Source organism: Myotis davidii, unplaced genomic scaffold, assembly GCF_000327345.1.
Source record: "Myotis davidii unplaced genomic scaffold, ASM32734v1 scaffold345, whole genome shotgun sequence".
Lineage (NCBI taxonomy): Eukaryota > Metazoa > Chordata > Mammalia > Chiroptera > Vespertilionidae > Myotis > Myotis davidii.
Genome location: NW_006296540.1, coordinates 796837 through 812808, shown reverse-complemented (window position 1 = coordinate 812808; position 15972 = coordinate 796837). Strand labels below are relative to the sequence as shown.

Genomic DNA, 15972 nt, shown 5'->3' with positions numbered 1-15972 from the left:
AAACTTTTTGAGAACTTCAACAAAGACATAAAAACATAAAAATGAAATAGTAAACAAAAAAGAATCTGTGAGAAATGAAGAACACAGTAACAGAAATGAAAAATGCATTACAGGGAATTAACAGTAGAGTAAGTAAAGCAGAGGGTCAAATCAGCAATTTGGAAGATAAAGAAGCATACAACTCCAAGTCAGAATAGCAAAAAGGAAAAACAGTCCAAAAAGTGTGGGTAGCGTCAGGAGCCTCTGGGACAACTTCAAGCATACCATCACTCACATTATAGGGGTGCTGGAAGGAGAAGAGAGAGAGCAATGAATTGAAAACCTATTTGGAAAAAAAATATTGATGGAAAACTTCCCTGGTGAAAGAAATAGACATACAAGTCTAGGAACCATAGAGAGTTCCAAACAAGATGAACTAACACTTTGTGGGTTTCCAGAGATGTGAGGGATTGGGGGATTTAGTGAAAAGGGTGAGGGGATTAAGAAGTACAAATTGGTAGTTTCAGAATAGTGACAGGGATGTAAAGTACAGCATAGGGAGTATAGTCAATAATATTACAATAAATATGTATGGTGCCAGACAGGTACTCGATTTATCAGGGTGATCACTTCAAAAGTTATATACATGTCTAATCACTGTGCTGTGCACCTGAATCTAATATAATCATCAACTGTAATGAAAAATAAAAAATTATTTTAAAAATACTTCTTTTTTAAAAATTTTATTTTTCAATTACAGTTGACAGTCAATATCATTATATATTAGTTTCAATTGTACAGCATAGTGGTTGGACAATTATATAATTTACAGTGATTCCCCAGATAATTCAAGTACCCATCTGGCACCATAAGTAGTTATTACAATACAGTGGGGCCTTGACTTACGAGTGTCTCGACTAACGAGTTTTTCAAGATATGAACCGTCTCTCGGCCGATTTTTTGCTTTGAGTTGTGAGCTAAAATTTGGGTTACAAGCCAGCTTCAGATACCCCACCGCTAGTTGGCGAGCGAATGTCACGGTGAACGCCACAACATCAGCCCAGCATTTCAATTCATTGTAATGGTGAAAATTGATCTGACATAGAGTAATTTGAGTTATGAGCTCTGTCACGGAACAAATTAAACTCGTAAGTCAAGGCCCCACTGTACTATTACCTATATTCTCTATGCTGAATTTTACATCCGTGTGACTGTTTTGTAACTGCCAATTTGCACTTCTTAATCCCTTCACCTTTTTCACCCAGTCCCCTACACCCTCTCACCTCTGGCAACCATCAGTTTGTTCTTTTTCTGAAGAGGAAACTGAGGCCCATGACCAAAGAGATTTACCCAAGATGACTTCATCAGTGGCAGGACTGGGCTGAAAGCAGGCTATCCGCACACTCAGTCCAGTGCTCTCTCCTATATTCTAGTAATTTTACCAGAAGATGTTTCCTGAAGGATTCAATTCTGAATTCAGCCCATCTGCTCTTAAATATCATATATTCTGTATCTTTCCTAACACCTTAGAAAATGTTACCTCTAAGCTTCATAGGTCAGTGATTTTTTTTCTTCCCAAAGCTCTGTTATTCTCTGAAGTATTAAATCCTTGAAGACAGTTGAGGAACTATTAAAATGTCCATAAAAATTAAATCATCCCCCTAAAGACTGAGAGATGTGGGCCACTCTCTTGAGCACATTGAAGTCGAAGCCCTTTGTCTGTTGTAGATATAAAAAACTGTATCGCCGAAACCGGTTTGGCTCAGTGGATAGAGCGTCGGCCTGCGGACTGAAAGGTCCCAGGTTCGATTCCGGTCAAGGGCATGTACCTCGGTTGCGGGCACAGCCCCAGTAGGAGATGTGCAGGAGGCGGCTGATCGATGTTTCTCTCCCATCGATGTTTCTAACTCTCTATCTCTCTCCCTTCCTCTCTGTATAAAATCAATAAAATATATATTTTTTAAAAAACTGTATCATCTTACATTTGAAGCCTTTCTCCAGAGAGCCCCAAACACTTACCACATGTAATCTTACTGTGGCAAGAATAGATCTTGATACTCCCACCTGCAGATGGAAAAACAGAGGTTCAAAACATTTAAGTGGTTCTTCGAAGGCATGTCAAATGGAGAGTGGTACTAAGTAGAGGGCTCTGGGGTCCTCTAAGCCCCTCCCAGAATGCTTTACCTCCCACCAGCATCAGGACACCTTCTGCAGTGCATGCAGCCAGAAGGCGGGGCCATGACACCCCATCACCTCTGTGTCACATTGGCCTGTCATTTTGGGAAGCCACTTCCTAATACAGTGGCTTTGGGATGAGACCTGGTTAAATATCCCAGTTCCATACCTTACCATCTGTCTGACCTTAAATAAGTTCCCCAACCCTTCTGAAGTCTAATCCTCTTCTCTGGGAAAATGAAGATATTAATTTTTCTTGTTTTGTTTTCCCACCAGACCATGAGCTCCTGGGGAGCTGGGACACCAGCCAGATAACCTGTGTTGCCAGCACTGGCACCAGCTGCCCAGTACATGTCTGCTGAACTGTCAAACTGTTGGGGGAACTGCGTTAGACAGTCCACCTAAATCCCCTAAGGTCCTGTCTAGCGGATATGTTCCAGGGGCTTTCACACACATAGCCTGGGGTCCTTCCTGCAGGCGTCCTCAGAGGCTGAGGGCTCCCTTCTCCAGTTCCACTGGAGATAATGTGAAAGTCTTCTGTCACTCACGGCTTAATTTGGGAATACGAAGTGGCACCCTCCCCCTGCACAAGAAATAAGATCCCTTCAGTTGATCAGGGCCCTACGAACCACCTTATCCCAAATTCTAGAATCCAGCAGCAAATAAATTAATGCACCCAAACCAGGCAAATTGATTATCAGCCCTGGCTATGCACCAGCAGCCAGCCCCTTGGAAGATTTTAAAGTAAACCAGTGGTTCTCAACCTGTGGGTCACGACCCCTTTGGCGGTCGAACGACCCTTTCACAGGGGTCGCCTAAGACCATCCTGCATATCAGATATTTACATTACGATTCATAATAGTAGCAACATTACAGTTATGAAGTAGCAACGAAAATAATTTTATGGTTGGGTCACAACATGAGGAACTGTATTTAAAGGGCCAGGAGGTTGAGAACCACTGACGTAAACAGTCAAAAATAAACCAACCAGCAAGGGATCCATCTCCAAAACGTGATTAAGAAATTCTAGCCCTAACCGGTTTGGCTCAGTGGATAGAGCGTCGGCCTGCGGGCTCAAGGATCCCAGGTTCGATTCCGGTCAAAGTTATTTTCTCTCATTATTGATATTTCTCTCTCTCTCTTTCCTTTGCTTCCTCTAAAAAAAATCAATAAAAATATATTTTTTTAAAAAAAGAAATTCTAGGGTAGGGCTCTACATATATATATATTTTTTTCTACTTGACTGTAATGCCTTGTTTGGTTTAGGAATCTTTGCATTTGATACATATACATTATTATTACTCTTAAAAATCCAGTGTCTTCCAAGCAGGGGGTAAAAAAACCCAAAAACACTAGTTGTCAAATGAAATAACTAATTTCTTTCAGAAAAGGACATCTTCGTTAAATATTTTAGCAGTCAATCGTGGGCAGGAATTCTGATTTCTAACAGTTGGTCATTCCCATGAGCTCACCCATTCACACTGGCCTCGTCCATAGATTCTTCTGGTCGGTACTGCCTCTGGATCAATCCTGATCCAACATGCAACAGTGCAAACAATGGATTTAAGGGAGTGCTAGGGTGTCTTGGGGGATTTCCACCTCCCCCTGGGCATTTTGTACAGAATCCAAGGATCTCCCACCTTGGCTCCCTGCCTTTGCAGGGTGTGACGAGGCTCAGTGGAGTGTGCTTATCAGCTTTGCTGCAGGATATACGCTCTCACTTCACCCTGTGAAGCCTCCTTGACAAGCACAATTATATTGTCCATCATCCGTTGGGAGCTCTTTGAATAACTTCCCACATATTAAAAACCGGTTCCCACCCACATACCCTCTCCAGCTTGCTCCTTCCCATCTTCCTTCTCTCTCTCTCTGCAAATGTATCCATTGTTTTATGCCCAGGCTTTAGATTACTCTAGCTGTAATTGTAACAGCGCTGATAATTTGCTGGTGGCTCTGAATATAGACAGCTTCAGCTCCTGCCATTGCAAACTTCTAATTTAGCAATACTGGCTGAACCCTTTACCCTTCTCTGAGCACACCTTGCAGTTACATCATTCTCACCCCCAATGTGTTCGTGTCACCTGAAATGCTCATTCTGTTTGTCTCTTTTCCACTTCAGTATTCCTGACAGCTCCTATCTTTCTTTCATGATTCAATTCAGTTCCTCTCTTCTCTGGGAAAATTCCCTTGGCCACCCCTCTCCAAAAATCAACCATATACATGTTTGTCTCCTGAGAAATGAGAGCCATTTGAGGATCGGAGAGTGGCCCATCCTTCTTTGCATCCCCAATATCTGCGTCCGACAAAGTTCTGTGAATCTTTATTGAATGGATGAATGAATGAATCAATACAATGATCATACTAAGTTAAAATCGCGCAGGAAACATTTTGAATATTATTGTTAGATAGCAGTGCGGCATAGAAGTTCTATGCATCAATAGAGATGGAGTTTTGAGCACTTAGTTGATGAATTAATTTACTTACACTTAACAATCCCGGGCCTACCAAAGTTGAAAGAATTTATACCCAGATGAACTATCTTTGTGAAATCACAGGGGCTGGTCTCGCTCAGCAATGAGGCCAGCTTTGTGGGTATATAGAGCGCCTTGCTTAGAAGGGCCCCTTATTTGGTTCATTGCTCTGCTATGGCTGTGTTGAACTCTTTAACATTTTTCAAACGTTTTTCTGTTGCATGGGACTTCAAAGCGTGTCGCCGATCCTACGCAGCAGAGCTGGTGCCAGCCCATCTGGCAAGTCGCCAGGAGGTTTATGGTATAGTCAGGATCTCCCCCTGACTCTGTGACTGGTGCTGCCTTCTGTCTTTCTTTTTTCTTTTGACCATTTAAAGACCCAAGGGACTGTGGAGCCCAGAGTTGGTATTTTGCCCATGGGAAAGTGCCAGGGTTAGTCATCACCCAGTGAAAAACTTTTAAAAGGCACTTAAAACAGAAATGGAGAGTCTATTTAAAAGTCATTTCTAACTTGAGAAGTAATTGCAATTCCATGGACCTCCTCATGGCAACTTTCCGTTTTATTTCATAGCATCTGCAGGCATATTTTAAAGGTAGAAACGAGCAGTCACTTTGAGTTCTTCCACTGTAATAGGATTTTACGTGCCTCCCACAGACAATGAAAGGAGAATTTTAGGCTAGCCTAAAAATTCTATGGCTTAATTTTAGTGTTAAAAAACTGTCCAGAATGTGTATCCCTTGAGATAACTTTATAATAAGACTTTTAACAAAAATGATTTTCTAAGTAAAGCTAGTGTCTTTCTGAGCACAAACTAAAATGAGGAATGTAAATACCCAGAAAAAGGACTCTTACACAATATGTAAGTATCTTTTTCTACAACTATTCCAGTTGGTATGTGTGGTGAGCATTAAATTAGCCTAGAAATACCTTGAAATTTAGACTTCTCTCCAAAAGTGATACTAAAGAGTTATTTTCCCTGTATGTGATTTTTGTAATAGTTACTTTATTTATTACAAACATGATCTGTGTCCACTGTATAAAACCTGGAAGGACAAGCAAAAAGGAAAAACAAGTCAGTTCTAAGCACTGTTGCCATTTTGATAAGAAGTACCTTCTGCCTTTTGTTTTTACTTTACAAAAAGTGGCTCATAAACTAGATATTATTTTGTAACCTGCCTTTCTCACTGGCTTGCAACATACAGGGGTGGACAAGAGAAAGGTAGGTTTATACTTGTTTGTAATAAACAATATAATACTTAATAATAATACAAGAGTAAACTTCCACGTACTCTCAACTGTCAACCTCCTTTTGCCTTCCCTTCATTTCAGTGTCCTTATAGGTCCTTTTACATTTTCATAGGCTGAGGTATATATAGTGTTCCTGTGATATGTATATATTAGATTTTATTGAACCAGTCCTCATTCTTGGAAAATTGGGTAGTTTCCAGTTTTGTTTTGTTTTTCATAAATGCAGACATCTATTTAGCAATAGCTTATAATATAGCTGTGAAGGTTTTTATGTACATTTTTAATACTAAATATTCCTGGTTTCTCTGTGTTGCACCCTTTTGAGTTTCTTCAGTTCTTTAACCATGCATTTGCAGTGGCCGTGCATGCGCAGCATGCGTATCACCTCCATTCATTGCATTGGCATGCTGGTACACCTGCTTTGGTCCCCTGGTTGTTTCTTCTGCAGTTCAGCGTGCTTTGCTTTCTTACCGTGTGCAAGGCTCTGAGCTCAGTACAGGGTACAAAGACAATAAGACACAGCCCCTCTGCCCAAAAGGTACCTTAATCGAGTAGGAGAGAAGACATAAATATAACTAATGATCATGCAAAAATAATGTTAAAGGACCAAAGAAAAGGAAGTAACCGGGGAATTAAGGAAACTGTGCCAGAGGAGACCCTGCAAATATGTAGGGTTTTGACAAAGGAAGGAGAGGAAGCGAACCTTCTGAGCAGAAGGAAGAGCGCAGGCCAAGGCCTGAGGAGTGAATGTGGGTGATGTCTTCAGGAGCCCATGGAGTAGACAGTATGTGACGAAAGTGGAGCAGAAAGTGACCCTGAAAGAGTGGGCTGGGACCAGGCTCAGAGGCCTTCTGAGCCATTCTCAGAAGTTTTTACTTGTGACTGTAAGAAGTGAGAAGGCAGGAACCATCTTGAGCAGCTGAGCAAGACTGGATCCAGTTTTAGGACTTCACTCTGGTTAAGATTGGCCAGGAGAGGGTAGAGTCTGAAGTAGCTTGTAGTCAGGAGTCTTGCAGCAGTCTAGGTGAGAGGGGACGGGAGCCTTACCTGGCTGTGGAACCTGCCTCAAGACGGGCAGTAGATTCAGAATCAGACGGGAGGGGGGAGCTGGGAAGACATGCAGGAAGCTATTAATTTAAGTAATCCCTTGTCACATTGCTGAGCTACTAGACTTAGGGATGATGTCTTTGGGCTCCACTTCCCCTCAACGCAGTGCCTCCTCCTTATTAAATGGAAGGGCCATAGCCAGGCTTCTGGGAGGAAGATAGAACCCTTGCACTTCTCAAAAGTAACTACTGTCTTTTAAGGAAAAGGCCGTAGCAAAGGAATGCAATGACATATTCAAGAACCAAAGCTTTGTTTATCATTTTTCTTCTAAAGATAATCCTTATAGTTTAAATAAGAGCATGCCTTAATCACCATGCCTGGGTCATAAAAGCTATGAAATCTAAATAGACTTGTGAGATTCTAAGCGCTTATGAACAGGCATTAATGAAGGCAGGAGAAAACGTTGGTTCAAAAACAAGTTATTAGGTTGCCTGGGGCATGGGATCAGGGGACTGCTTGCAATGGGACATGAAGAACTTTCAGGATTAAAATGTTCTATATCTCAACGAGGGATGTGGGTTCATGGGGGTAGGCGTGTCAGAATTCATGAGCTGCACACTTAAAACATGTTCATGATATTGTATGTAAATTATGACTCCTCAATGACGTTCATATAAAAATGATTAGAACCAAAATTTAAAGTGTTACTGGAGTCACCTTATTGCTCTTGTTTCAAATTATTTCTTTCCCAGATATATACATACAGGGTGTCCTCAAAAAAGAATGCACACTTTGTAGATTCTATTACATATTAAGAATGAAATGTATTTTAATGAACCCTACCTTTATCATTAGTCAAAGTGTGCATACACCCTATATTCCATATATATTTGAACCCTTTTTTAAAGTCCAGTTTATATCAATTTTGTATGACCCACATTTTGTGTGTGCTGCACACAGGCCAGATCCTGGGCAGTCACAGGAGGGTATGGCAATGAGTGTAACAGACAGAGGGCCCTGCCCTGACAGAGTCAAAGCAGCTACCAACGTAAGACCTCAACCTCAACGTAAACTCTTGTTGGGTTTCTTAATTCAGGGAGCTTGATCTTTGGAGGAGGAGAGAAAACATTTTTTAAAGATCAAGTTGAAAAAAATCTCAGTGCACTGGCTGTGTTGCCCACTCCTGCCATTTGGTTTTGGTGCTGACTTTCACACCTTTAAAATCTCACACGTAAAGCGGAGTTATTCTGACACTGGATTAGATGCTTGGGGATGATCCTCGCCGCGGGTGTTATTTCTCACTGGGGTGTAAGAGCCTTGCTATGAGCTGTATGTGTGAACTCTGAACATTTAACTGAATGGTTTGAATCTCCTGTGTTGAGGTTTCTTTCTATTCATAAAATCCAGTAGTTCATCGTGATCAAGGACTTTTTCTTTGCCGATAGGGCCCACTTTTGCCCAGGTCTAGCAACTTAATGGGCAGCTGTGGGAGAAGGGTAGTCCTTCGGAAATAAAAACCAGTGTCATTAGTTAAACTTGGAAATGAATCAGAGTGCTGGAAGATCCTCTTAGACCGCAGCTGACTTCGATTCTGTCATTTTAAAAATGAAGAGAACTGAGACCCAGCGAAGTGAAGCGACTTGTCCAGGTTTACTTGCGTAGTTTCGGCAGATCATGGGCTAGCAGCAAGGTCTCCTGTCTTCCAGGTCTGGACCAATTGACAGTCCCATGTCCAAAATACCCATCTTCCCATTTGGCCAAGTTGAGAGGAACTTCACCTCCATTTAGAAACCTTTCAAGGGAAGGAATGTACATGCCCTTGGCAACCCACCCCAGGATTTCACAGCCTTGCCTACTGGGAATTTTTGTGTGCTATTTTTGTCCTCCAACCTCACTCTACAGAATGCCACTACCTATTACTTCCTTTGAGCAAATAGGGATTTTAATCATTCTTCCTTTGCTTGATGTTAATCCTCTGAAGGCCTGCTCCATTTGCCGCAGCTAACGTGCAGAAACTTCACTTGCAATGAAAGTCATACTTCTCTTGGTAGCCTGGCATTTCAGCATTTTAAGAAGCTAAGTAGCTCTGTCCTCATTAAATTAGGCTCAAATTGGAGAACAGAATTACATACTTAAAAACACAGACACAAAATGATGGATTAATGTTATACCTCAAGGTAACACATCATGACATGTGGTAAGAGCATTGGACCAATTAGCGAGCGAGTCCTCGGCTCGGGTTCATCTTTTCTGCTGGGTATGTAGCAGAGGGACGGTGATTTGAAGGATGGCATTTATCAAACGCCCTTGGGTAGGAAGTTTCTGCTTTAGTGACATGACCTGCATTCATTAAACAATGACAGCACCCCATTGCCTGGAAACACAGCCCAGAAAGTGCTACACCAAAAGTACAGCCTCCGAATTGGCATTTCCACGTCTGACTTTATTTCTAGAAATCATTAAAAGCCACCACAATTGTGTCTCCATTGGAGTTAATATGTTTCCCAAAAATATATATCCTGCTCTTTTCTTGTGAGCCACCAAATCATAAGTGATGCCATTTAGCAGGATCGTTAGTTTGGGATCCCCCCACTCCTCCGATCTTTTGTGGTCTTGCTTCCATATCAGTCTGATTGGTAATAGAAAGGAGAGGTAACCAATAAACCTCCCAGTTCCTCTTGGTGTGGATGCCCAGGATACTGTCAAAAGCAAAATGTATGGGGAGGTGCGGGGGAGTTTAGGTCAGCAACTTGGGGGGAGGGGATGGCTTTTCTGCGTGGTAAAGCAGAAAAATCCTGTCACCGAGTTTAAATGAACAGGATCTGCCCAGAGGGGAGCCATGGTCTTTGTGCGGCTGATTAATGTCAGCCTTGAAAGCGCAGTGCCCCAGCAACAGGGCTGGCCGACTGAGCAGACACGGGAGAACGCAGCATCTCCTGCGTGGGGATCTGAGCAGAGTCTGGTGCCTCTGAATGGGGCTGGACGAGAAAGCTGGAGACCGGGAACATGGGAGATATTTTTGAGATTTCAGCTCCCTGTCCCAGGAAGGGAACACAGGCACCTTCCCTTTAGGCCTTGCATATGTTAAATCCCGCCCCTGTCTCTCCCAACTCAGCCGCTCCCAGCAAAGGGAATCCAAAAGGACCTGCTTCCTAAATGATCTTCAGGCTTGAAGAGGAAGCATGTCCAAGAGCAGAACTTACATCCTTAAAGGGATTGAGCGGGGAGCATTGGGAAAACAGGACGTTGGCCCTGGTGCTTACCTGAAAATGCCAGTGGCGCCAGGCAAATCCATCAGCCTTGGCTGATGCACCAGTGGAGTGCGTTTTATACTTCTCAGCAAATGCTCAGGGGAACGCCCCTGCATGAATCTCCTGCCCCATCTTATTGTTGGGAAAACCGGTCTTCCATGAGTTGGGGGTGGAAGTCAAATCCACAGGGAATGCGTGTGATTTAAAAACCTGAAAACTATTTGATGTATTTATGTCCATTGCTCATATGTTTCCATAAATTCACTCTTGTGACTTTGAGGGGTGTCCTGTGACCATCCAAGTAGTCAAGGCAGCTTCTGGGGCAGGCGACCTGCTCTGACACCCAGGCAGTGTTACTGTGTTTCAGGTGCAAGCTTGCTCGCCTGCACAACCCTCTGTGCATTTACCCTAGGGCCTAGGAATTGATGCTGAAAAATTAAATCTTCCAGACACTCTAAAAATAGCCCCAGACCATCCCGAAAACCTCTGCTCTTGGGGCCTGATTTCTAGCGGCAGCAAGAGACGAGGAAAGCCTTTTTTTTTTTTTTAAATCTCACCACCAATAAAATCAGAGGTTGTGTTTATGTATTATATGGTGGTTGTTTTGAGAAATAAAGTAAATGATGAAACTTTAGAAAAAATGGACTCTCTGGAATGGAACCAAGAACAAGCTCTTAGTGTTGACCTTTTGGTTAAAGCCACATAATGCAATTTATGTCATCCCCTCTAGATATATTATTTTATTGGTTTGCTGGGAACTTTGGCTTAAGGGAAATTGTACAGTGGAGGAGTTACTGCCAAATGTCTGTCCCCGTGGTGAGGTGTTACCATAGGAAACAACACAGGCTTAGGCCCTCTAAGTGCTTCTATGCTGCAGGCCCATGATTCACAAAAGACACTTTCAGATGTTGTCATAGCGGAAGTCGTGACTGCTGACTGTCCTCATTACGAGTACTTAGGATCCAAGTGGTGCTTTTTCAGCCTACACAGCTTTTAAAATTTTATTCTTATAAATCTTAACGACTGGTGAATTTGAGGTGTATAAACCTTGTTGCAGTGCTGAGATCCTCGGATGAAAACAGTTGACTTCAGAACCAGAAGTCAACCCAGTCATCAGTCACTAACTTGCTGGTTGTTGATGGGTATTTCCTGGTTGATATGTTTCAGCTTTCATATATATTAAGACAAAACTGTATTCTGGCAACTAAGTACATTGCTTTAAATCATAGAGCTGGAGGTCACCCTCTGATTAGATCTCCCCCCTTCTTTGATGGGGTGCCCCGGGCTCACTAGCCATTAGGTCACCCTCTGACTAGAACTCCCCCCTTCTTTGACGGGGTGCCCCGGGCTCACTAGCCATTAGCTTTCTTTTACGTTCCCTTGTGACCTCATCCATTCTCCTGGCTCAGTGGACCATCTGAATGTTGAGGACCCTTCAGTTTATAGCGCCAGCTTGAACCTGTCTGATCTCCAGCCCCCTGCACTAACTTCCTACTTGAATCTCTACTTAAATATACTAGTAAAATGCCCATCCCAAATTTAATGTGTCCAATATGCAGTTCCTGGTCCATCCAAATCCTCATCCTCTTTCATCCTCTCCATCTCAGCTGATGGTAGCTCCCTCTTTTCACTTGCTCAGGCCAAAACCTAAGAGTCATCCTGGAATCTTCTTTCTCTGCCGCATCCCATAGCTTGCCAGTACCACAGTCATAAAACAGTCATATCTCACTATTAAGGGAGAGAGGGGTGCCTCATCTTCCCCTGTTGCTCATGGGTGTGGGCTTCTTGGGGTACCGCTGGAATAAGCATTGCCAGGGGCCCCACAGGAGACTGCTATATAGTAGAAAGCTTTATTTCTGTGGAATTACACCCCTGGGTTTCCAAAGTCCCAGTTTCCCTTAGTCTAGTCATAGAAGAATGTAGCTGGGGTGTCAGCAGAGCTAAAATCAGAGCCAGTGTCCTGAGTTTCCTTTCCATCTCTGTACAGTCCAATTGTTGCCTCAGGCTAGCCTAGCTCGTGTTTCCCGCTGCAGCCCATTAGTCCATTATGTGGGGGTCCTCATGGCTGAGGGCCACAGGGACCGATGCAAGAGAGTGGGAGCAAAAGAGCCCCACAAGCCAAGAGTCCAGCGCAACAATCGAATGAATTTCTTAGGCGAATATGCATTCCCAAATGTTCACACCCTTGCAGTGGCCACGCCCATTGTGACCAATCATCTCTGTCCCCAGGTGTGATTGACAGGAAAGTACCTTCCCTATGTCACCCCTCCTTTACTGGGCATGTGTCTATCTTCCCTTTATTGGATCCTTCCCCCATTGTTTTGCTGGGAACATGCTTCTAATGTCTGGTCTTCCCTTTCTTCCTTTCCGGTTATGAATAACTAGTTAATTACAACAGTATCTTCACCACCTACATGTTCAGAGTAGATCTGGAACCAGACCCCTTCTCACTTCTCATCTCTTTCACCACCACCTTGTTCAAGCTGCCATAGCACACACCTGTATTCCTGCGGGAGCCTCCAGCTGCTTCCTCTCTTACCTGCTCTTCATTCATGAGTGATCCTGTTAAAATCTAAGTCACATCACATGACTCCCCCAGCCCTCCAATGGCTTCCCACCTGACCACCCCACCCACAGGATCTGCCCCCTGATCTCATCTTCATTTCTCTCTTCCTGGCTCCAGTCACACTGTCTTCTCTGCAGGGCTCCACAAACACCCAGATGGGCTTCCCCCTCAGGACCCTCACACTGCCTGTTCCTCTGCCTGAAGTGTTCTTCTGCAGACAGAGGCACTGCTCACTCCCTCCTCTCCTAGGGGGTTTTTACTCAAATGCCAAGGCCTTCCCTGACCACCGTATTTTAAATTACCACCTGCCCTCCGTCTCCCAAATACTCTCTCCCCCAGCACTGCTATGCCCCCTTATGGCTTCATTTTTCTTCCTTTTTACTCCTGAACATGCCATTTATTTTTATTCTTTGTTGTCAATCTTTTTTATTTACTCCCACTAGGATGTAAAAAATTTCCACAGCAAATCTTTGGCTTTTGCCCATTTCTAGAATCGCTGACATCTAGAATAAATGGTGCCTGATAGATTCTAGGTAAACATTTATTGAAGTGATTAATTCATTAATTTTGTATTTCTCTTTCTGTGGCACTAGCATAAACAGTGCCTGATAGGCTCTGGGAAAACATTTGTTGAAGTGATTAATTAATTGATTAGTACTTCTCTTTCTGTGGCACATCTTTTCACACATGTATTTATTGGCATCTTAGATATCTTCCTTCAATATATGAGGAATATCCAACTATTTCTGATATTTGTTGCCAATATTTACTTCTTTACTATTTAATTTACTTATATATTTACAAACTGAAGTTGACATCTTTGTAGGAGCAAATCTGTAGGGTTTGATTCTATAGTTGCTGTTTTCCTTTGTGTGGTCCTGCGGAGTCAGCACAGCCACAAGATTCTCGAGCCCAGCATCAGGCTGCGTTTCCTTGCACTCACGCTCTTGCGTCTCCTGCAGGCATCAATCGGAAGGTCGTGTACTCCCTGGCCGACTCGGCCGGTGGGTTCTTCTCCATTGACGAGTCGTCCGGCATCATCATCCTGGAGCAGCCCCTGGACCGAGAGCAGCAGCCCTCCTACAACATCAGCGTGCAGGCCACCGACCAGAGCCCCGGGCGGGCCCTGTCCTCTCTCGCCACCGTCACCATCACCGTCCTGGACATCAACGACAACCCCCCTGTGTTTGAAAGGAGGGACTACCTGGTGACGGTGCCTGAAGACACCTCCCCTGGCACCCAAGTCCTTACCGTTTTCGCCACCAGCAAAGATATCGGCACAAATGCTGAGATTACGTATCTCATTCGGTCTGGGAATGAACAAGGGAAATTTAGGATCAACCCAAGGACAGGTGGGTAAACAGCAGCCCATTTAGAATTCAAGGCTTCATTCTGTTCTGCTTCCACTCCGGCCCCCTAACCACTTTTCTTGGTGGGCTCTTTCTCCTGCCACTTCCCTGGCAGCAGAAATAAGACTGCACACAGCAGGGCCTGCTGGCAGATCCCAGAGTGCCCTTTGGCACCCTGCTTCTAAGGATGAGAAGCCCCCTCCTCAGTTGGAAGCCCCTGCTGTGGGCTCACTTGGCAGATCCTAGACCCCCAGGCTGTCTCCAGGATTTCCCAGAGGAAGGTTGGGGGCAGCGATGTGCTTCCTAGCTGGGGAGAGGACGTATTCTTTGCACAGCAAGCCCGGGGTTTGTTTATTCCTCTCTCTTTGCTGTTTGTTTCTTGGTTCTCTGACTTGGCTCATGAGTTTGGGAAGTGCTCCTGGAGATGAGCGTCTGCTCACCACCATCCACACTCAGGCGGCCTCTCTGGCACCTGCCAAGGCAGACACTGATAAGTGACCTGCAGGTCCTCCCAGCCGCACCCCTGTCAGCTGGAACTGGGACCGTATCTGAACCCTGTCACTGCTCCTGGTCACAACATGGTCATTTCTCACCACACGCTTTGGAAACCCTGGGGAAGATGTGGCATCATCTAGGGCAGCAGTTGCCAACCTTTCCGACCTCACGAACCACCAGCAGTCCGGGGACCACCAGTTGGCGACCACTGCTCCAAAGGTTTACTTAAACCAGCGGTCGCCAACCTTTTGGACCTCACAGACCACCAGTAGTCTGTAGACCGGTTGGCAACTCTGATCTAGGGAAAAGGTACCCAGGAAGAAACAAGAGAAACCCCTAGGGCTTTTGCATCAGAGAGTTAAAACTATTAGGGGTAATTTGGGTAAATGAAGGTGGCAATTTAGAACATAAGCTTAGATGTTTTTGGAAGAGTAAACATATTCATCCTTGTATTTTCATACAGTGTGTGTATTAATATTTTCAAAGTAGTCCCATTTTGCAAATAAGGTGAGTCTTACACTTCCCGGTCACTGGACATAATTCCCTCATTACTCAAGGAAGATGTACTTGTTGAGCAAGTTAGCAAAGGAAGTCCATTTGGGTAGTCCAGTAAATATAAACTGGAAACTATCATAATTAGCAACACTCACTAACATAGCAGATGCACCAGATTCCTATTGCATCATTAGTTATTTCTCACGTTTTCCATATAAGGAAAAACAGAGTTTCAGAGAGGTTAAATAATTTTCCCAGGGTCCACCCTAAGTAGAGGATCCAGGATTTGAACTCAGATCTTTCTGACTTTGGAATACCTGCTTAACATCTAAATTATACTGCTATGCTATGGAGGGTGCAAAAAAAATGGAGGAGATAGAGTCCCTGACCTTAAGTGTAGGGAGGTGGAAATATTGACGGAAGAATTACATTAGCGGCTTCTCCCAGCAGTAACTGTTTATTAAGGTCATTACTTCAAATGAAAAGGTATGGGGCTTTTCCTCATTTAAATATGTGTTAGTCGTAGTTGGTCAAATTATGATATTGTAAATGGACACCATGGGGAAATGGGTAAGTACTGTTTACATTTGGCACTGGATAACAAGACATGAAGTGCTAAGGCTGATAACTGCTAAGAAAACTTAATTATGGAGAGAAAGAGGCTCCTGTAATTGGTATGACTTCTGTTTCTCGCCTTAAGTGAAGGGCAGCCTTCGCTCCTAGAGAAGTTGGATGTGACACTCACCTTGGTCCTGCTGGTTGCTTTTCAGGTGGGAAAATGGGTCAATGCCCCTGAGAGCTGCTCTGCAGGTAGTACAATAACCAGTAACCAACGGCAGAATGAAGGCAGGATGGGGTTGCCTCACCAGAAAGGGCTGGGCTGGGGGAAAGCGCT

The 15972-nt window shown here is 43.9% G+C and overlaps 1 protein-coding gene across 1 annotated transcript in view; it reads left to right on the top strand.

Moving 5' to 3' along the window:
- Positions 1–15972, top strand: part of FAT3 (FAT atypical cadherin 3) — a 520386-nt gene that overhangs the window by 447293 nt on the left and 57121 nt on the right. Inside the window, exon 13 of the mRNA XM_015569255.1 lies at positions 13701–14090. Within this exon, the coding sequence (XP_015424741.1) occupies positions 13701–14090 (390 nt within the window). The remainder of the gene's footprint in view (positions 1–13700; positions 14091–15972) is intronic.